The sequence below is a fragment of the Artemia franciscana genome, chromosome 9 (genome assembly GCF_032884065.1).
Source record: "Artemia franciscana chromosome 9, ASM3288406v1, whole genome shotgun sequence".
NCBI classification, from domain to species: Eukaryota; Metazoa; Arthropoda; class Branchiopoda; order Anostraca; family Artemiidae; genus Artemia; species Artemia franciscana.
Window position 1 is genome coordinate 4,202,357 of NC_088871.1, and position 22,272 is coordinate 4,224,628.

The window sequence follows — 22,272 nt, forward strand, 5'->3', positions numbered from 1 at the left end:
GTTTCCCCCTATAATTTGGGGACAAAATTATTAAATAACTATAAAACTGTTGCTCGTTTTAAAATTCAATTTCATTCTTTACTTTGAGTGGATGTTTTTTTTAATTAATCCATCCTCATTTCTTATAAAACAAAACGCGAAAAACAGGAGTCTATTACACCCTTTAATATTTTCCGCACCAATATTTATACAATTATAAAATTTATACAAATATACCGCCTTCGAAACTTTATAATTAAGTAAATAGGTGAGCTTACTTAATGGCAAAATTTTGAAAATGTATTGTACTTCTTACAATCTATCAGTTGAATATAAGATTTACTTGTTTTAAGACTTTCAAAATTAGATATGAATACACCCTCTAAATTTGCAAATAGGATAGAAGTGGAATTACTGAAAAATAAGAAATCATTGAAAACAAGAAAACCTTTAAATTAAAAATACTGTCGGCATTTCAAATGTAAGGACAATTTCTATGGGGATTCTCCATAGAGGAGAATTTCCAAAAGAGTGGGGGAAATCTTCTTGCCGAGTTTTTTCTTTGAACAACATCCTTTTTTGTTATCTTTTTGATATTAATAAAAAAAACAACCCAAATCGCAATTTTGGGGTATCATGTGTCACTTAAAGATTACTTTCTAAACTTAAATTTGTAAATAGTAACTAGTTTATAAATGTGCCCATAATTAGCTTTCTATGATGTCCAGTTGTTCGGCCCAGCCTTTCCATTCAAGAAATGTTACCTAAATTGCGCTTTTAGTGTACCATGAGGCACTTTATGACGGCCTTATCAAGTTTAGGCATATGAAAAACCATTATACATAAGATTTTTCGTTATGAATCCTTAAACAGCTCTCTATGACGCTCCAGTGCCTCAATAGTGATGAAGAAAAATAAGAGGACACATCACTACTGCTCATGTTAAGAAGTAACTTTCTATTAATGTTCAGTGAGGGGAGTTGCAATTTTTCTGTATAAGGTTTCAACAATGGTAATTTAAAGGTTGGACTTTTCGATTTACTAAGACGTATTTTTCAAATCACATGCAACGGACCCGATTGAAAGGAATGACGCGATTCACGGAACTATTGGAATAGTGCGAAGCTCAACTGTGAGATTGTGTCTTCTATGACTGGTGCAGGAGTTGAAAGAAATGAAAGGGGGATATGCACTTTAATATGAACCATAAAGCTGGCAAAGAATCCGAGCTTATTAAACTCACCATCACCCCCCCCCCCCTAAGTGTTACGGAAAACCACTGTCGTCTGCACCAACTTATTGCTGAGAGCCTTAGTAATAGCTGACTCCACTACTTAATTTATGTTTGTTTAGAGAGTTGTTGTTTGTTTTATTATTTGTTTTATTATTGTTTTGTTATTTATTTTAGAGCTAGACCAACTTTGTCTAGCTCTTAACTTTAATGTGTTTTATGACGTTATTAAAAATATAATCTGCATCAATTTTAATTGTTCCTAAGAGGCTAATAGAGCCAATTAAGGGCAGAGATCCTTACTTTCTTTCTTTTGCTCAGAGCTATTTTTATAAAGCAAAGGACAGTAGAAAAAAAAGAGATAGGTATTGAAAAGGGGACTTGATTCTCATTTGTGTCTTCTTATAGTAACACAAGAACAGAAGGTAAAGACAACCTTAAGTTAACAGTAAAAGCAGCTCAGCCTTGACCAAATTCATTAACAAACGGGATCCGATTAATGGTCCGACCTCAGCTTTGACTCATATCTGCGATGGCTCCCTTCATCAAAGAGACTTGATTCTTCTTTAGACTAACGGGAGAAAATTCGGAACAGAATTCTCAGAATTTTCAGACATCTATAAAATACATTTAGGCTTGTGTTTTTCACAAGTTTTCTAACGCCCCTTTTCCCACAGGCATTCTTAGAGGAGAGGGGTTGAGGGGGTACTCGTCTTGGTCACAGACATTTTTGGAGCGCAAATTTGAAATAAAATAATCCAACATTTATAATCATTATTTAGTTTATAAAATTTATATTTATGAAAATAAAGTAGAGCTCGTAGTTGGTGGTAAGTTACTTACTTACTGTAATGCTTATATAACAATACTTAATACTTAATGTAAGTGTAAGCAAATTGAAGAGTCCAGAACAGCAGCTGCTTTCCCCTGAAGGATTGCCCATACTCATTGACTACCCGGAGGTGGGCTCCCTCTTACCCCCAATAAAAATGCTGGAGCTACGCATCTGGGTACAGCAAATGCATTATACACATTAGCTAGAATATGGCGGTTAAATTTGAACTTTAATGCAACTAGTAAATCATACGCTTTCCTAGAGTTGCGGGCAAAAAATTCTTTCAGGAGTAGACGCGGCACAGAGATTTGACCCAATCGGTACACCAAGGTACGTCAGTGTATCTTGTGCTTGAATAGCATGTTTAACCAGTTGCATATTTGTCAGGCAATGTGAGCAGCGTTTGAACACCAAGAACTCAGTCTGCCGTCTGTTGAATTGAAGACCAATACATTTATACTCGCTATCGAGGATTCTAAGATTTTCCTTGGTTTCAAAAGCTTTTCTACTGATATCAAAGATGTCAATCGCATAGTTAGCTAACTAAATATCGATACCTTTAAAAATAAATGTGGTAGGAGTTTTCTCTTGCTTTAAATAGAAATCCCCAATACTTCGTTCTTCACGCTAAAGTTTTAAGTACTTAAAAAAAAACTTCTTATTCTAATTGAATGGCTCTTGTGTTTTATGAATCGTTCTCACCGGGGAAGAAAAACACAAAAATAAATAAATAAACATGCAGCCGTGATCTTTCTTTAAAAAAAACAAAAACAAATACAAAATACCTCATTTTTGCAGATAGAAGCTTGAAATTTTGGCAGTAGGTGTCTTTGATACGTTGAATCTGATTATGTGATTTTCATTAAGATTCTACGACTTTTAGGGGATGCTTGCCCCTTTTTTCGAAGATGGGGAAAATTTTCTCAGGCTCGTAGCCTTTTATTGGTATGAATAAACTTAATGAAGCTTATTTATTTAAAATCACCATAATAAGCCAATTCTTTTGATAAATCTATTGATATCAAAATTCCGTTTTTAGAGCTTCGATTACTGTTGAGCCGGGTGGCTCCTTATTTACAGTTCATTAACACGAACTGTTTGATTCACTGTCTTTGAAATTTTTCATCACATTGTCCTCTTCATTGTTTTTAGATTGAGGAAATTACATTTGTTTTATTCAGATACATTCTTAGTAATATTTTAAAACAGATTTTGCCATGTTTACAGAATTATTTCATTTCTTCTAAACTGATTAGTAGCGCTGCGTAGCCCTGGTTGCTGTAGAAAAAATAGATGCCACGCGTGTTTCAAATATCCTCTAGATGTCTAAAAACCTGGCAATAAATAAAGAAAAATAAGTTAATTACAATAAAAAGAGCTCTACAGAATGAGTTTCTTGCACGTGCAGACGTGACATCTTCGTTTGGTATTTGCCTAGAGATCTAACTGGAGAAAAGGAAACATGGCAAGGAAACAGTTCTTACTTCATAATATGCAAAATAATCACAGTTAACACATTTTGCATGCAGCTTCGCTATACCTTACCCCATCCCTTCCTAATTGGCAAATATATAGCCCAATTTGTATATTTTCTATCTTAAGAAAACAATCCTTACTTCATAATATGCAGAACAATCAGAGTTAACATATTTTGCAGGCAGCTTTGCTATACTTTACCAAGACCCAACACCCCCCCCCCTAATGTGCAAATATATAGCGCAATTTATATATTTACTATCTTAAGAAAACAATCCTCACTTCATAATATGCTGAACAATCATAGTTAACACATTTTGCAGGCAGCTTTGCTATACTTTACCAAGACCCAACACCCCCCCCCCCTAATGTGCAAATATAGCCCAATTTATATATTTACTATATTAAGAAAACAATCCTCACTTCATAATATGCAGAATAATTACAGTTAACACATTCAATCCTCACTTAACACAATAAACAATAAACCCAATTTATATATTTACTATCTTAAGAAAACAATTCTTACTTCATAATATGCAGAATAATTACAATTAACACATTTTGCATACAGCCCCGTTATACTTTATCCCCCAGCCAACCTACCTCTTGATGTGTAATTATATAGCTCAAATATTTTTTTATCTATTGTATCTGTAAAATGAATCAACTGTGTCGAAGCAAATACTGGAAAAACAAGTTACGGGTGGCAGAATGCATTGAAGATATATAATTTGGGCTATATATTTGCATATTAGGGTTGGGGGGGGTATAAAATATAGCAAATATGCATGCAAGGTGTATTAACTATGATTATTCTGCAAATTATGTAGTAAGAATTGTTTTCTTAACATGTATCCTTCTTTCCAGTTAGTTCTCTAGGCAAACAGCGTTCGTTTTATTCGATTGGTTTTATCCCTAATGAAAACTGATGAAAGTGATTGGAATGTTCTTATCTGCAATTCAGGAGTACTTCGGAGGTTATTATCGGTGAATCCGTAAAGTGCGGGAAATGCTAGCATCTGAAAGAAAAATCTCAACGCCATCTATCATTTGGACTTTTTTCTTTCTAACCTACCTTAAACTGTTGGTTGTTTGTCTTGTCAGGTACTTCAAAATATAGTGTAGGATAAAGAATACATAATTTTGTAGCTTAAATTCAACTAGTCTGCTTAACCTGCTATGAGTTTCTGATGTTAAACAAAGCCTAAAGGAAAAGCAGATGAATTATCACTTACAAAGAAATTCCTGGGTTAGTACTACAGAGTTGCAAATTATTTGTTTTTACAATGCAGTTTTTTTTTATTTTACAACTCTTTAATGGAGTTGCTAAAAGCTATACAGTATTTGGCTCGATTAGTTTTTAATTTATATCTTCCTATGTTAAAATACCAAGGATCCTGAAAGTTTTGAATCCTATTTGGTAAAATCGAAACGGACCATAATTTAACCCAGATAAAGCTGGGTCGGATCGGGAAAAAATTTTGTCAAGCTTGACCAAATATTTGAATCTGACTTTATATTCTCGTGTCATTTGTTTATTTATTATGTAAAATTGGACATTGAAATCTTAGTAGCATAAATGAGTGCATATACATAGAAAAGACATGTGTTGTAGCTATTTGACACCCCTTAGATTGCGAAAAATACCTTTTAATTTGGTATTGTCACTGATAATAAATTTTTTTGGTATTTTCATTGAAAAAAACTGAAAAAAGACAACAAAATTGCCTCTCTGGATTTCGAAAACCATATACTCCCTCCCTAAATTTTCATTAATTGAAGCCACTGATTTTAGTTTTAAAAGTGGATTTGAATCACATTTTTCATGCAGTTCAGTGTTTAGTGAAAGCCCAAACATTTCCAAAATCCTTAGGTGTATGCTTGATATGGTTAAAGTGATGGAAATTAGGGAGGGTGGGAAGAGACAACCCCCCTCCTGCATTTTTAATCTACGTTTTTTCGTATTTTCATTCAAAAATACATTTTTTTGGTACTTTCATTAAAAAAATTGCCTCCTTTAGCCTCTGAAAAATATATTTTGCCCCCCCCCCACTACACCTTTCGGAATTGCAGTCACTGTGATTATGATTTATCAGTGCCTTTGAGAATAAAATTTGCTAAATTGAGTTCTGAAAAAAAATATTAACTTCTCGTCGCAATTATATTTTCGGCTTTGTTTTTGTTTCTTGTAAATTTTGATTTCATTAGAGACCATAAATTTCGAAAAAAAGAACATAGATCTTTAGAACTGGACTAAGGTGTCCCAAAATGCTTGTTGGGCATTGATAAACTAGTGAAATTTACAAGTATTAATAATAGAGTTTCTTAAATTGCAAGTCTGAAAAATATACAAATTTCTGATAAGCCATTAAGTACTTTTGACATCTAAGCACCATAATATAGGTGGCAACGTGAATTCACCATAATCATCTCTTTAAATAGCTTGATTTATGCTATTTATATATGGTAAGATGGAAGTACTTTTCGCCTACCCGCACATGCCTAAAAATTTCAATGGTTGCACCTATAGTTCAAAATATTTCCCCCATAAACCATCTGTATTTTCCTTAATTCCCCTTTCAGCGGAAACTGTGAAAATACTGATGTTCATTGTTAAGGAATAATAGTATAGTAATAAGTGCTGAGCTATTAATGAACAAGTAACAAGCCTTATGCCTATCCCTTTAATAACTGTATAAAAAAGTAGTAAAAATCAATTTTAACCGTAATGGAGGTAAATATAGTATTAAAACCATACAATCGTTTTTTTCAAAATATAACGAATTATTTCGTTTATTTCTTAAATACTGCCTTGAAAGGAATATAGGTACAAATTAGCTATTCTCCCTCCTTAAGATGACCTGAAAACTGGGATTAGCATTCAAAAAGAGGATGGAGATTGCCAGGCAAAAGGAAAATAGAGCTCAGTAGGATTTTTACTTTGTAAGTACACAGTAGTTAATCTAACTGATGGCTTTACTATACTTAACTTACATGACGGAAAATGGTTCTTTGAAAATGATTATTTCTTATTCAAAATGATTATTATGCATAGAGAAAAATAAGCTTATATCTAACTTCTTCGCAGTTCGCATTTTATGCTCCAGTTGCAGACAATTCAATTTAGCTTGTCCAATAAAAATTCTCTCGGGGCTCGAATCATAATTCTTTCGGTGGATACACTGAGACATTATTAGACCCAAAATCACACTTTTTATCCTGTTTTTAGGTTCTCCTCGAAGAATTTTTCAGACAAAGGTTGTCTTGGTTAAAAACAAAGCTGCAGTGTGCTTAATCACTACATTGTTTATATTGAAAATAAGTATTTGCTTCATTATTTTTGCCTTACTTAATTGTTTTTTTCTATTGCAGATGAAGGATTTGAATCACGATCATTTGGTTCGATTTGTGGGTGCTTGTATAGACCCTCCCGAGCCTTGTATCCTGTCTGAATACTGTCCGAGGGGTTCACTTCAAGATATTCTTGAAAATGAAGAGATTAAACTTGACTGGATGTTCCGATACAGCCTACTCCATGATATTGTTAAGGTAGTTTTTTTTTCTTTTGATCTGTCAAATAAATTTAACTTTGTTGAAGAAGGTTCTACTTTAAATAATTTCATGTCAATAAGTATTAAATGACAAGCCTTGAATGGTTGATTTAATGATAATAACGTATTCCGACCTTTAGTACAAACCTCGAACGTTCCTAGAGAAGTAAAAAAAGAAGAAAAAATGAAATTAGTATAAAAAATTTATTAGAAAAATACCAATTCAGTGACGTAGACCCCACTTAAGGTACAAAGTTAAGTGGAAAATTGACGATATTTTCGACACTCTAAATCAAGGGTCGCACAGATGTTCCGACAGTAGTGAGTTTCGTTCATTGCCACAATTTAATTGGCAATTTAAACAATTTCCGTTGCTTTATTAACCAATTTATCAAGATGGAAAAAATCAACTTATATCGGAGAACTGAGCAATTTTTCCAACAACTTTTAAAATACAACAGCAACAGCAATGGAAGAAGCAATTAGTAGCATATTGAAAACTATTTGACTGAGAAGCTAATTAAATTTGTCCGGTTCAACAAAACTATTCATGAAAAAAGGGAAAAGAGATACAAAAATACAGTTTTCGTCTTTAAAGCATAAGAGCAAAATATCATCCTGATCCATTTCAACCACCCTGTTTAAATTTGAATAATTTGCCAGTAAATGTTGGGCGAGACTTGGAAATCCTATCTGAAAATAAAAACGGCAAATAAAATTGTTTATTGGTGCGATTAACAAATATCGTCTATGGCAGCAGTCTTTCTGGGCGAACAAAGAGTTAAAAAATGTGTTCACAAGGTGGTCAATTTTCGAAGAAAAATAAGAAATAATACCATACCCATTGGAAATATACTGGTAACAAGTAAAAAGCAGCAGCTGGATAAGATATAGACAAAAGCTGAGAGATATAGATCAAATTTCCTTCCGGTCAGATATAGCCAAGAAAGTCCATATTGGAACCAAAAAGTTGAATTCTGGGGGGGGGGGGGGAGGAATGCTGAACACTCTGCCAGGTTTGTCGCACGAAACCGGTTTTAACTCTGGCAAAGAGCCCAGGCAATTTTCATGCAACGCTGACTAACATTATTTAATCTTCTTGTTATATATTTGTTTCATTCTTTAGTGCTTCCCTATTTTTTTTCCTGGTCATAGAGCCTTACAGGGAAGACCTTGTCAAAATGTTTCTGTTTTTTTTGAATATATTGACTGAATAAACTGATTGATTGATTGAATAAGTTGCAATAGCAAGAAGACACAAAATATAATAAAAGGATTATTTAATATTTTGGAGAAGTAGCTACGTATCGAGTATTTTGACCATGTTCGCAGGGTATTTGCTCTTGTTGTAATGCTTTTTGAAAAAGCCCCTCCTCAAGGTATAGTAAAAATTATTTTTGTTTTTTTGTGAACTGGTATGTCCCTCCCTCCTCCATAAAACATCCCAGTATTTTGAGGTGATGTGGTCTGTGTTAAGTTTTTATTATGATAGTAGCTGTTGGGGTGGCGCTTCGAGCCACCCCAACACCTAGTTGGTGGGGGCGCTTCGCCCCCCACCCCAAGCCACCCCGCGCGTGTATGTCGTTACGTGCCATATTAGTTATGCGCCATTGTAGTTGTGTCCCTGTGTCCCACCTGTGAATGTATATATATATATATATATATATATATATATATATATATATATATATATATATATATATGTTTTTAACTACGTAAAACTTCCGAATGTACAACATTATTCGCTGTCCCATTGTCTGTACATGTAAATAGATTGTCAGGTTTACCAACTCTTGAACATGCAACATGTAATTGTCCATGGGAAAAACAATCCGTATTCAGATCTATACCTCATTATTCTAATGATTGCCCTTGAGCTTTGTTTGATGGTGATAATCAAACATTCCCTGTGTCCCCATCGTCATTTATATATCCCCCCAGTGCCCCCGGTGTCCCCTTTGTAGTTGTGTCCCTGTGTCCCAGTCGTCATTTATAGTCGACAAACATGACGTCAGTCGACACCCAAACATGACGTCAGTCGACACACACGTCCCAGTCGTCATTTGTGTCCCGGTGTCCCAGTCTGTAATTTCTCTTTGAGTGTCCCGGTCGTCATTTATATTCCCTGTGTCCCGGTCTGTATATACATTCGTTCTTGAATCGGTATATGATGAAATAAATTTTTTGTTTTTTTCCTTTTTTTCTTTTTAGTTTTTTTTGTTTACCTTTTTTTAGCTTTTTTAGTTTTTTTTCTTTTTTCTTTTTAGTTTTTTGTAGTTTTTACCTTTTTTATTTTTTTTTTATTTTTATTTTTATTTTTTTGTTTTCTTTTTCTCCTTTATTTTTCAGTTTTTTTCCTTTTTTTAGTTTTTTTTTCTTTTTCAGTTTCTAGTTTTTTTTAGTTTTTTTTTAGTTTTTTTTATCAGTTTTTAGTTTTTTTTTTTCTTTTTAGTTTTTTTTGTAGTTTTTACCTTTTTTAAGTTTTTTTTAGTTTTTTTTTCTTTTTTAGTTTTTAGTTTTTTACCTTTTTTTAGTTTTTTTTATTTTTTAGCCTTTTTAGTTTTTTTAGTATTTTTTTTAGTTTTTTTGTAGTTTTTACCTTTTTTAGTTTTTTTCTTCTTCTTTTTTAGTTTTTTCTTCTTTTGTATTAATGCTAAAGCCAAGGTTCGAACCTGGAACCTCTCGGACCTAAAACCTGGAACATAACGCTTTACCAGCTCAGCTCCTTCGGCTTGAATACATTTACCTTTTTTATTTTTTGTTTTTATTTTTATTTTTTTTTAGTTTTCTTTTTCTCCTTTATTTTTCAGTTTTTTCCTTTTTTTAGTTTTTTTTTCTTTTTCAGTTTTTAGTTTTTTTTTAGTTTTTGTGGTTTTGTTTTTTTGTAGTTTTTACCTTTTTTTTAGTTTATTTCTTTTTTAGTTTTTGGTTTTTTACCCTTTTTTTAGTTTTTTTTTTATTTTTTTAGCTTTTTTAGTTTTTTTAGTATTTTCTTTTTAGTTTTTTTTGTAGTTTTTACCTTTTTTAGTTTTTTTTTCTTCTTTTGTATTAATGCTAAAGCCAAGGTTCGAACCTGGGACCTCTCGGACCTAGAACCTGGAACATAACGCTTTACCAACTCAGCTACTTCGGCTTGAATACATTCGTTTTTGAATTGGTATATGATGAAATAATTCAGACGTCATATGCGGACAGACAGACAGACACACAAACAAACAACTTATTTTTATATATGTAGATTAAACTTGAAGTGAATAATTTATTTATCCAAAATTATCAAAATTCAATAAGTATTAACTTGAATAAACTGAATGAATAAAAATTTAATACAATTAAATAAAATTCATTGACTAAATTGAATGAATAAATTGAATATCGAATAAAATTTAAAAATTACTACAGAAAAAATTGAATAAAAATAATGAAAATATTGAATTGAATAAATAAAGAATTTATCTATCTAGCAAGATGCGATGAGAATGAAACTATAAATTAATAGGCCACATCACCATATATTATTGGATTTCCAAGGCTGGTTCCAGGGAAGAGTGAGTCATGAAAGAAGTCGTAGGCCCATGTAATATCCAGCTAAAAGTCAACGCAATGACCGAAATTACGTTTATGCCGACGGTCAAATTACATTAATAAATTTGGGATGATTTATATTCATTGTGGAAAGAGTTATCAGGTTTTGTACTAATGTTGGACTATTGCTGAGCCTAAAGTCGAACTACTGTTGACAACGATTGTCGTAGATAAGGTGTCTTCTTTTAACAGCAAAAAAACCATGAAGATAACTTATTTGATGTTTTTTTGGTAACTAAACAGAACTTTCCAAAAAAAGCTTTTCAAAGAAAAGTAAAGACCCATATCAAACTCCAGACAAGCAGAAATGTATTCAGACAAGCAGAAATATAATAATTCAAGCTCAAAACGACCAAAAATTACAATTAAAGAATTAATGAAACCCAAAACGAACATAATTAAAATAAACTATCATAGAAAACATATAGATAGCAGGTACGAACATAGATTAATAAATAAATCTTAAAACGAGTAAAAATTAAATTGAATGTCTATGTCAAACTTAAAACGAACAAAAATTACTACAACCAAGAGTTTACTGAAAACTAAGTACCTTGAACACTATACTTTTATTTTTCAAAATATCGACAAAAAGTAAATATTGAATCACTATAATAATCAGGACGAATGGAAAGAACTAATGAAAATAAACTGAATAGTCGTACATAATGATAATAATTCTTGGAAACTCAGTATTTCAGAATTTTCCTGAACCATAATTTCTATTCTTATTTATTTGTATTGTAAAAATAAAAGAAAATATTTGTAATATATTTTGTTTTCAGTAAAGTACAAATGAAGCAACAAGCTTTAGACTTTGGTGGTTAGAGAAAGGGGAAAAAGGCAGTAGACCCTTATGCTTTGGTTGTCAATTATCAAGAATTAAAAATTTACAACCCTTACCCTGGGGGCAAGGATTGTTTTGATCTCCATGTCCCTCAACATTTTCAAAAGGTTTTATGTTAATACCGTTAGCCTTTTTGGGGACACAAGATCAATCTTGCCCCCCCCTATATATATATATATATATATATATATATATATATATATATATATATATATATATTATATAAACAAAGGGCAGCTTATGTATTGTAAAACCCTTGCCCCCGGGCCTGTGGAAGGTTTTGTCCTCCGTGGAAGAATATCTTTTTGAATTTCCAACTATTTTGAACAAGAGGGCTATTCAAAATTTTGATCAAATGCCCATGGGGACTTTAAAGCCAACAAGTGCATGGAAGGAGATCTGGTTAACCAGCCCCCGCCCCTCAACATGCCCTCAAAGCTTAAACTTACTACCTTCAGCCGTTCTCGAGATAAAGCAAATATATTTTTTTTTTTTTCAAAAACTGGATATAGATAGAATCTTTTGATTTAGTTAAACATGCCCCTCAACATTCCCTGAAGTTTCATCTGAATACACATAATCTTTTCGAATAAAATAAAAATTAAACATTCCCGCTTTTCCTAACGACAAGTCCTGCAATTAAATAAAAGAGACAAATTTGCATAGTTTACAATCCTTGCCCTGGGTGCTTTGGGGCTATTGCATCCCCGGAGACATTGTTACTAGACCTTTTGCCTATTTTGAGCAAAATCATTTTTTCAATATTTGACCAGTTTTGGAGGGAGCAGGCGTCTAAAAAGGGCAAGGGAAGGGGCTTGTATTCCTCCAATCACTTTTCAATATCCCTTAAACATACCCTGTAAGTTTCAACTTAATACCCTATGCATAATTATCTGATTTTTAGACTATTCTGAACAAGATGGCTATCTCTTAATTTTGATTGAATGTTTTTTAAAAGGGGCTGCAAAGAAAACATGGAAGGGGATTGGCAGCCTTCTGACCACTTTGAAATATCCCTCTCAGTACGTTCTGAAACTTTGAGCTTAATACCCTCAGCCGTTCTTAAGATATTATAGATCTATTTTTGATAAACTTGATTTATATAGTACTTTTATATTTAGTTTAAGATACCCTTCTACATTCTCCAAAATTATACGTTAAAACCCCTGGCCTCATCTGATACACCCATAATCAAAAATGTCCCATGTTCCTATTGAAAAGTCCTGGATGTAAACAATTTATAAATCGTAAAATTTACAATCCTTGCCCGGGGCTTTCCCTCAACATATCTTGAAAGTTTCAACCTATTACCCTCAGCTACTCCCTACATATCCCTGATACATCCTTAAAGTTTCATATTAACACTCTAAGCATATTTGGAGGGGGTGGGGGTAGTTACCCTCCAATTGCTTTTGATTCTTAAGAAGCGAACTGGTACTTCCGATTTCCAATTGAATGAGCATCCTCCAAGATTTATGCGACCACCTTTTCCTAAAAACCTTATATAGTAATAATGGGCAACTTGTACAACTTACAGCCCTTACCCCAGGGGCTCTGGGAGATTTTGTTAACCTCGGGGGTAAAGCTCTTTGGCCTAAATAGCGACAGAGGCAACACTGCCTTTCCATTACAAACACCAAAAAACAAGAATAACAATATGGAATTGTGAAAAAAATTCCCTATCGTTCTTCTTGTTTTTGGTGTTTGTAGTTCTTTGGCCTTTGAAACCAAATGGCTATCTGATGATGGCTATTTGGCTTTGAAGCAAATGGCTAACTCAAATTTTGATCATATACATTTGGGGAAAAAGGATGGGAGGAGGATAGGTACCCTTCGATAACTTTTGATTCTTACAAATAGCCCCAGAGCTTCCGGTTTCCAACCGAATAAGCCCCCTCCAAAGTTTATTTGACCACCCCTTCCAAATGAAATACCTCTTAGAAAAAATTATTATAATAAATGAATAAATAATAATAAAATTGAGGGCTACAACATAAATATGTTACTGTGAATGTCCGAAATCTCGTTAATGTCGACATTCACCGGTGGATGTCCGAAATTCCTTTTCTCTGCTTAGATTCAATTAGCTTTGCGAATCAGCTTTTTCAGTCTTATTCAAGCTTTGATGATAAAAGTTAAAGTTAGGTTAAGTTAGGCTAAATCGGGTTATAAATCTTAGAAATGAGTTAAAAAACCTAATCTAACTTAACGTAACCTTACCCAACCTAACCTAAGTAAACCTGTCACCGTCAAACCTTGCATAGAATGAAAAAGTTGACTGGTAACGGTGACTAAATTCAAGGAGAAGAAAAAACAAGGGTAATTCAGGTATTCACCGTTGAATGTCGACAATCGCCAATTTTGGACATTCAGGGGGACATAATATTAATATAATGTAACTTAAATTCATATATAATTAATATAGCTCTAAAATATTTGGTAGGCCAGTTTCAAATTCAGTTCAATCCAGTTCTGGAAATTCGCTGATAAAAAAAAACAACTTACACTCCTTATGCACTTACAAAAAACAATAAATAAAAATAAACGAACAGGTAAAATAAACCATGATTGAATCCAACAAACAGAAAGCATTGGGGTAGACGACTGAATTTGGTCAAATAGTGATAATTGCAGCAAAACAGTTACGTTCCGTAATATAATCTTTTGCCCAAGTTTTACATCAACTGTTCCTATGAGAAAGCAAAGAGAGAGAGAGATAGAGAGAGAGAGAGAGAGAGAGAGAGAGAGAGAGAGAGAGAGAGAGAGAGAGAGAGAGAGAGAGAGAGAGAGAGAGAGAGAGAGAGAGAGAGAGAGAGAGAGAGAGAGAGAGAGAGAGAGAGAGAGAGAGAGAGAGAGAGAGAGAGAGAGAGAGAGAGAGAGAGAGAGAGAGAGAGAGAGAGAGAGAGGGAGAGAGAGAGAGACAAACGAACCTGTTTACGTTTTTTTTTTGATTTTTCTTGGTGTAAAATTCATTTTGTTGTTCCAACTGTGTTCGGTACACCATCTGTTAGAGATCAGTAATCTTTTAATCAAATTGGCTTTTACAGGGCTATATAGCTCCTTCATAGTGCTACATTTATCGTCAACTAATAGGAGATATTCAATCCAAGTAAGGTCAGGTTGTAAAGACATATGTGTGATTACATCTATTGTTTCTAAGACTAACTAGTACGACTGCTATGGCTGCCACTAATAAATCATGTCAGCACCAAACAATCTGAGGAAAACATACGCTCTACCTCCCCCTCAACTATTGAACCCAAGCGAGACTAACATGTAAGCAAGCACACGTGTAACTACCACTTCTATTTCAAAAACTAACTAGTACTAACTAGTGTGAACGCTCTACCTCTCCCCCAATTCACTTCAATGTATTAAGGTCTTATTCATTAGTTTTTTTTCGAATAAGTTCTAATCCTTACAGTCTCTTCCTGCCCCATTTGGCAATAACGTCATATGGACGTTGGGCCCCATTCTTCGTTGGGCCCCATATAGACGTTGGACACCATTCTTCGCTTAGCCCCATATGGACGGTACATTTTAAAGTTTAACCCACTATAACATTTAAATCTAATGCTATATTAACAATATTAGTGAGACCAATAAATATCATACCGCTCATGTTCGTCATGCCTAGAAACAAGCTGCAGGCCATTTTTTCTTGCTCACTTTTTAAACATTGGGACGTTACCTTTCTTTTTTACCTAAGCATGTCTTTATCTACTCTGAGAATAAAAATGGTTTCTTTAGATTTCTATAGAGTACAGACATAACTCAAAGGTGATTAGTCGAATTTCGTAGTAATTCTCTTTGCATGTTTATGCAACCCTTTCCCTATGGAATTATCTCAAATTAAATATTTTCAGTATTTCCCCGTGATTTTTGCTAAATAAAAGTGGTAAGTCAGTTGTAATGAAGGTACCTAGAAGTATCAAATAAGTGAAAAAAATTAAAGAAATTATTTTCGTTGTCCCAATTTCTTTTTTTTAAGCAAAATTTCGATTTTCTTCACACACTCAGGCAAAATATTTAAATAAGTTTTTCTTTGATATTTACGGTAAAAACAAAAAAACTATTGGAGAGAGAAATGCAGTGCAAATCATATCCTTGAGGAAGAGGAACTTTTCAAGTCATGCAGAAACATTTTAGTAAGAACTAAGAACTTATTTTAGTACTGCTTTCGGTTTTATTATCAGTAAGAGAAAGAATATCTCTTACTCTCTGTTCCCACAGACGTGCTCCATATACAATAAACTGAATTTCATAGAAATTCTGCCATATGGTGATGCCGCTCTTTTTGACTGGCAGCTCAATAGCGACGAAAACACCTAGAAGTATCAAATAAGTGACACTGTTGGACAGAATGAAGGGGTTCCTTCTTTCTGTGAAAATTTATTTTATACTGAAAAAAGAAATCACCGATGCAACAGCACAAACCCAGAAATAAACATAAACCATAAAAAAAAGAAAAAAAAATCACCAATAAACAAAAAAGAAAGACAGAAGGAGAAAGGAAGACTATTTTTCTACTTTAGTAAGTAATTTAGATCAGCACTTGAATGAGGCCTTAACCCTACTCATCCATCCAAATACAAAGGTCAAACAGCATAGCCATACACAATCAACCATAAAGAATAATCCATAGACAGGCAGTCCTGTCGTATGTAAGTATAAGTCATCATTTACCAAATATTAAAAATAGTAAAGAAGACATATAATTCAGAGGCGACAACCCAGCACAAGGGCTCATTATGAAAATATACACTTGCCTATAGGGTTTCGGCACTGTAAAATATAGTCCTTTTGAACAATATTCACACATTTAAGAAGAAATATTTAAATAATTTTTGGATTTAAAAACTGCCCCTCTTATGGAACCAATTCAAAAAAATGTAGAAGGGTAAGGACTTATCTTAATTTTCTAAATAAAATCACGGAAACAAATATTGGGTAAAAAGTGGGTAGTTTTCCACATAAAAACACTAGAGGAAATAGAAATGCAACACAAACCAAATGCTGCTGAAATATATAAATTTTGAAAGCCTAAGAAACTTTTTTAAGCTGGAACTAAAAAGTTACTTCAGTATTTGTTTGTTTTTATTAGCAATAATAAAAAACATTTCTCGTACTTTCCAAGGATCACGTCTTCCAAATTAGATCAATCGCTATTGATGGTTGATTAAATCGCTACAAATAGCTTTGGCTGAGAAACTGTTTATCAATCCCCTGGATTTGCTGCAAAGTAAGTTTCTAAGTAGTTCAATTACATGGATGCCAAATGTGAGTGGGATTTCATCATTTCCTCAAACAGGAAAGTAATTACCTTTCCAGAAAAGAAAAAGTCAAAGGTACTCTCCAATGGACAAGATATTACCTCTTCAACCTTAAAGGACAGTAAAAATTAAATATGATTATCTTCTAAATAGAAGCTTGCACAGATATTTATATTTTTGCAGATTAGGAATTTTGGGATCCAATTTTAATGAAAAGGACTTTCATCAGTTGAGTTTAGTTTACTTTCCCTGTCGGTGCTCTTTGATGTCTCCCATTTCGGAACCAAAGTAAAACAGTTCAAAATCGGGATGAAACCTTTTTATTGACAGTGAATAGACATAAAATTATTTAACTGGATATTTCGAACACATATTACTGCTGATGATGAAAACTGTATAATGTGTTCGAAATATCCAGTTAAATAATTTTGTATCTATTCACTGTCAATAAAAAGGTTTCATCCCTATTTTGAACTGTTTTACTTTCGTCATGGAAAGGAAGTGTGGTCTTCGAAGTTATCTATTTCGGAACCAGGTTTTTGCTACTGTTTAATATTTTTGCTGTGGCATGTAACTGAATTTTTACAGACGAAATTGATTAACAAACCACGAAAACAGACCATATAACGGACCACGGAATCAAATGTGGAGGAAAAAGTCTCCTGGGCTGAGATTATGTTGATGATTTAAACATATTAGATGAAAGTGTGAGCAAAATGAATGAATTTTTAGAAGTTTTGCGAGTTCAGGGTGCTAGAATAGGTTTGAAAATTACTGTTAAGAAGACTAAGTCACTTAGGCCAGGAATAAATGAAGATGAAAAGGTGACGTTGGGTATCGAAAAGATTTATCAGGTGGGAAGCTTCCCTTACCTTGGTATTATTATTATTAATGCCAGTGGGATCAATGATGATATTAAAAGTAGAATAGTTAAGGTTCAGGGTGTTTTTTTCACAGCTAAAAAAATCTTGGAAGAATAGAATTATAAGTCTGCAAATCAAGATTAGAATATTGGAAGCCACAGTGATGACAGTGGTAAATATGGCTCTGAAGCATGGGTGCTCCGAAAAGCAAATGAAAATTTACTAAATGTTGGTCTTGTTGCCTGGCTGACTGACCGTATTTCAAACAGTAGGCTGTACGAAAAATGTGGTTCAATCCCGCTTTCTAGTGCTATAATGAAATAAAGGTTGGGTTGGCTGGGCCACGTTCTGCGGATGAGAGATGACATATTGCCGAAGATTGTCCTTTTAGGCCAACCGTCTTGGGCTAAACGGAAATCAGATCGTCCTCGTCTGGGACGGGAGGATGTCATAAATAAAGATTTAAGGGAAATGGGATCTTCCTGGGAGTGTGTAAAGAGGGAGGCCTTGAATAGATTGGGTTGGATGAGGAGTGTGCGTAGCTGAGTTGAGCTCAGTTGGCTTGGTGCTGTGGTGAGTTTTTATAGTAGTGGTTAGTAGTAATAATAGTAATAGAAATGGGTTAAAAAAATTAACTGATTAGTGTTATTTATTCACATGGTTCATTTTGGCAACGCTGACAAAAACGTAATACTTCCCTAAAAAAATTATAATCTTGAAATGCTCAAAGAAATATCTAAGAAAATCATGGTTTTCAGATATGAATAGGGCCAAGATTCATCGAGATGGCAAACGATATTTTTAGTTTTATGTCCTTGGTACTTCAGGAAATGGTGAAAGAGCTTAGAAGCACCACAATATTTTCCATACCCAAACCAAGGGGTGTATTCACATTTTTGGTAGATTGAAGATATTCTTTATGACTTGTGTGCACGTTCTGAGAAAGAACTCCATAAAATACTTGAGAATAAATAATGTGATCAGTAATGCTGTAGGTTCTGCAGCACTATAGACTGTGACGGTGGAAAAAGATTATGAAAGAGTTGACAGCGCATTCTTTGGCAAATGAAGATGAAAATAAGGATTTATATACATTACTTCACTACATATTATAATTTTTTGATATGAAAATTGGTCTCTAGCGCCAAGTTCTACGTGCAATTAAATAAAAAAAAAACAAGTTTTTTTAACTGGAAGTAAGGAGCGACATTAAAACTTAAAACGCACAGAAATTACTTCGTATATGAAAGAGGCTGCTACCTCGTCAACGCCCCGCTCTTTACGCTAAAGTTTTTTACTGTTTTAAAAAGAAGAATTGAGAGACAGAGTCAAACTTTAGCGTAAAGAGCGGGGCGTTGATGAGGTAGCAGCCTCTTTCATATACGAAGTAATTTCTGTGCGTTTTAAGTTTTAATGTCGCTCCTTACTTCCAGTTAAAAAAACTGTTTTTAGCTAAATAGCATTCTCATAATTTTGATCGAATGATTTTGAGAAAAAAAGAGCGGGGGACGAAGCCTAGTTGCCTTCCGATTTTTTGGTTAATTAAAAAGGCAACTAGAACTTTTAATTTTTTACGAATATTTTTATTGGTAAAAGATTTACGTAACTTATAAATTAGCTTACGTAAAGAACTTTTGTATTCTCATGTTTTTATTACATATATGAGGGGATTCGCCCCATCGTCAGTACCTCGCTCTTTACACTAAAGCTTAAATTTTATCCCAATTCATTAAGAATGACCCTTGAATCACAAAAGCCGTAGAATAAATAGTTGAAATTACTAAAAATACTTTAGCGTAAAGAGCGAGGTATTAGAAGGAGGTGAGCCCCTCATATGGGTAATAATTTCTGTTTGTTTTAAGTTTTATTGCTGTTCCTTACTTCCAGCTGAAAAAGCTTTTTCACATTCATTTTTTAATTGTTTTTTTTAATAATGCTAGTAAATCCTGCTCTCCCTTCATGGAAATTTTCTTCTCCCATGACAAATTCTCAACCCCTCCCCCCAACCAAAAAAATCCTCCTGAAAACGCCTGTATACTTCCCAATAACCATTACTATATGTAAGCACAGGTCAAAGTTTGTAACTTGTTGCCCCTCCCACGGGGACTGTGGGGGAGTAATTCGTCCCCAAAGACATAGTTATAAGGCTTTTCGACTACACTGAATAAAATGGCTATCTCAGAATTTTGATCCGTTGACTTTGGGAAAATAATTAGCGTGGGAGGGGGCCTAGGTGCCCTCCAATTTTTGGTCACTTAAAAAGGGCACTAGAACTTTTCATTTCCGTTAGAATGAGCCCTCTTGCAACATTCTAGGACGACTGGGTCGATACGATCACCCCTGGGAAAAAAAAACAAATAAACAAATAAACACGCATCCGTGATCTGCCTTGTGGCAAAAAATGCAAAATTCCACATTTTTGTAGATAGGAGCTCGAAACTTCTACAGTAGGGTTCTCTGATACGCTGAATCTGATGGTGTGACTTTCGTTAAGATTCTATGACTTTTAGGGGGTGTTTCCCCCTATTTTCTAAAATAATGCAAATTTTCTCAGGCTCGTAACATTTGATGGGTGAGACTAAACTTGATGAAACTTATATATTTAAAACCAGCATTAAAATGCGATTCTTTTGATGTAGCTATTGGTATCAAAATTCCATTTTTTAGAGTTTTGGTTACTATTGAGCCGGGTCGCTCCTTACTACAGTTCGTTACCACGAACTGTTTGATGACCCCTGAATCAGAAAGGCCGTAGAATAAATAGTTGAAATTATTTAAAAAAATTTTAGCATAAAGAGCGAAGTATTTATCTCCTCCTAAATACCTCGCTCTTTATGCTAGACTATTTTTAGAACCCCTCATATGCGTGATAATCTCTGTTTGTTTTAAGTTTTAATGCTTCTCCTTACTTTCAATTGAAAAAACTTTTTCATGTTTACATTTTAATTTTTTTTTTATAGTAATGCTAGAAAGTCCTGCGCCCTTTTCATTGAATTTCTCTTCCCCCATGAAATATTCCTCCAAGGAAAGATCCTCCCATATAGCCCCCTCCCCTGAACCCCACACCCAAACCAAAAAAATCCCCCTGATAACGTCGGTACACTTCCCAGTAACCATTACTGTATGTAAACATTGGTCAAAGTTTGTAACTTCCAGCCCCTCCCCCAGGGACTGTGGGGGGTAATTCATCCCCAAAGACATAGTTATTATGGTTTTTGACTATGCGGAACAAAATGGCTATCTCAAAATTTTGATCCGTTGACTTCGGGGAAAAAAAGAGCGTGGGAGGGGGCCTAGGTGCCCTCCAATTTTTTTGGTCACTCAAAAAGGGCACTAGAACTTTTCATTTCCGTTAGAATGAGCCCTTTTGCAACATTCTAGGACCACTTGGTCGATACGATGACCCCTGGAAAAAAAACAACAAAAAAAACAAAAAAACAAATAAACACGCACCCGTGATTTGTCTTCTGGCAAAAAATACGAAATTCCACATTTTTGTAGATTGGACCTTGAAATTTTTTCTATAGGGTTCTCTGATACGCTGAATGCGATGGTGTAATTTTCGTTAAGATCCTATGACTTTTAGGGGGTGTTACCCCCTATTTTCCAAAATAAGGCAAATTTTCTCAGGCTCGTAACTTTTGATGACAAAGACTAAATTTGATGAAACTTATATATTTAAAATCAGCATAAAAATTCGATTCTTTTGATATATCTTTTAGCATCGAAATTCCGTTTTTTAGAGTTTCGTTTACTGTTGAGCCAGGTCGCTCCTTACTACAGTTCGTTACCACGAACTGTTTGATTTAAAAAAAAAGAACTTTTATTTTAAAAATTATACTTAGGCAATTAAACTTTCTTAATCAAACAGTTCGTGCTAACGAACTGTAGTAAGGAGCGACCCGGCTCAATAGTAACCGAAACCCTAAAAAATAGAATTTTTATTATAATAGTTGCAACAAAAGGATTGCATCTGCTGATTTTACACATATAAATTTCATTAATTTCAGAGTTACCCATCAAAAGTTACGAGCCTGAGAAAATTTGCCTTATTTTAGAAAATATAGGAAAATAACCCTATTTAAGTTAAGATTTGTTAAGATTCATAGAATCTTAACGAAAATCACACCATCAGATTCATCGTATCAGAGAACACTACAGTAGAATTGCATTTATTTATTTTTATTGCATTTGTTTTGCATTTATTTGCCACAAGACGGATCACAGATGCGTGATTCTGACAGATTCTGAGATAGCCATTTTATTCAGCATAGTCGAGAAACTTAATAACTATTTCTTTGGGAACGGCTTACTCCCCCACAGTCCCCGTGGGAGGGGCTAAAAGTTACAAACTTTGACCAGTATTTGCACATAGTAATAGTTATTGGGAAATGTACAGACGTTTTCAGGGGGATTTTTTGGCTAGGGGGAGGGGTCGAGGGAGGGGGTTATTCGGGGAGATTTTTCCTTGGAGGAATTGGTCATGGATGAAGAAAATTTCCATGAAGAGGACGCAGGATTTTTTAGTACTTTTTTAAAGAACACTGAAAAAATAAATATGAAAAAGTTTTTCAACTGAAAGTAAGGAACAACACTAAAACTTTAAACGAACAGAAATTATTATGCATA

At 33.9% G+C, this 22,272-nt stretch overlaps 1 protein-coding gene across 1 annotated transcript in view; it reads left to right on the forward strand.

Moving 5' to 3' along the window:
• Positions 1 to 22,272, forward strand: part of LOC136030909 (atrial natriuretic peptide receptor 1-like) — a 259,668-nt gene that overhangs the window by 75,550 nt on the left and 161,846 nt on the right. Inside the window, exon 8 of the mRNA XM_065710006.1 lies at positions 6,897 to 7,073. Coding sequence (XP_065566078.1) covers positions 6,897 to 7,073 — 177 coding nt within the window. The remainder of the gene's footprint in view (positions 1 to 6,896; positions 7,074 to 22,272) is intronic.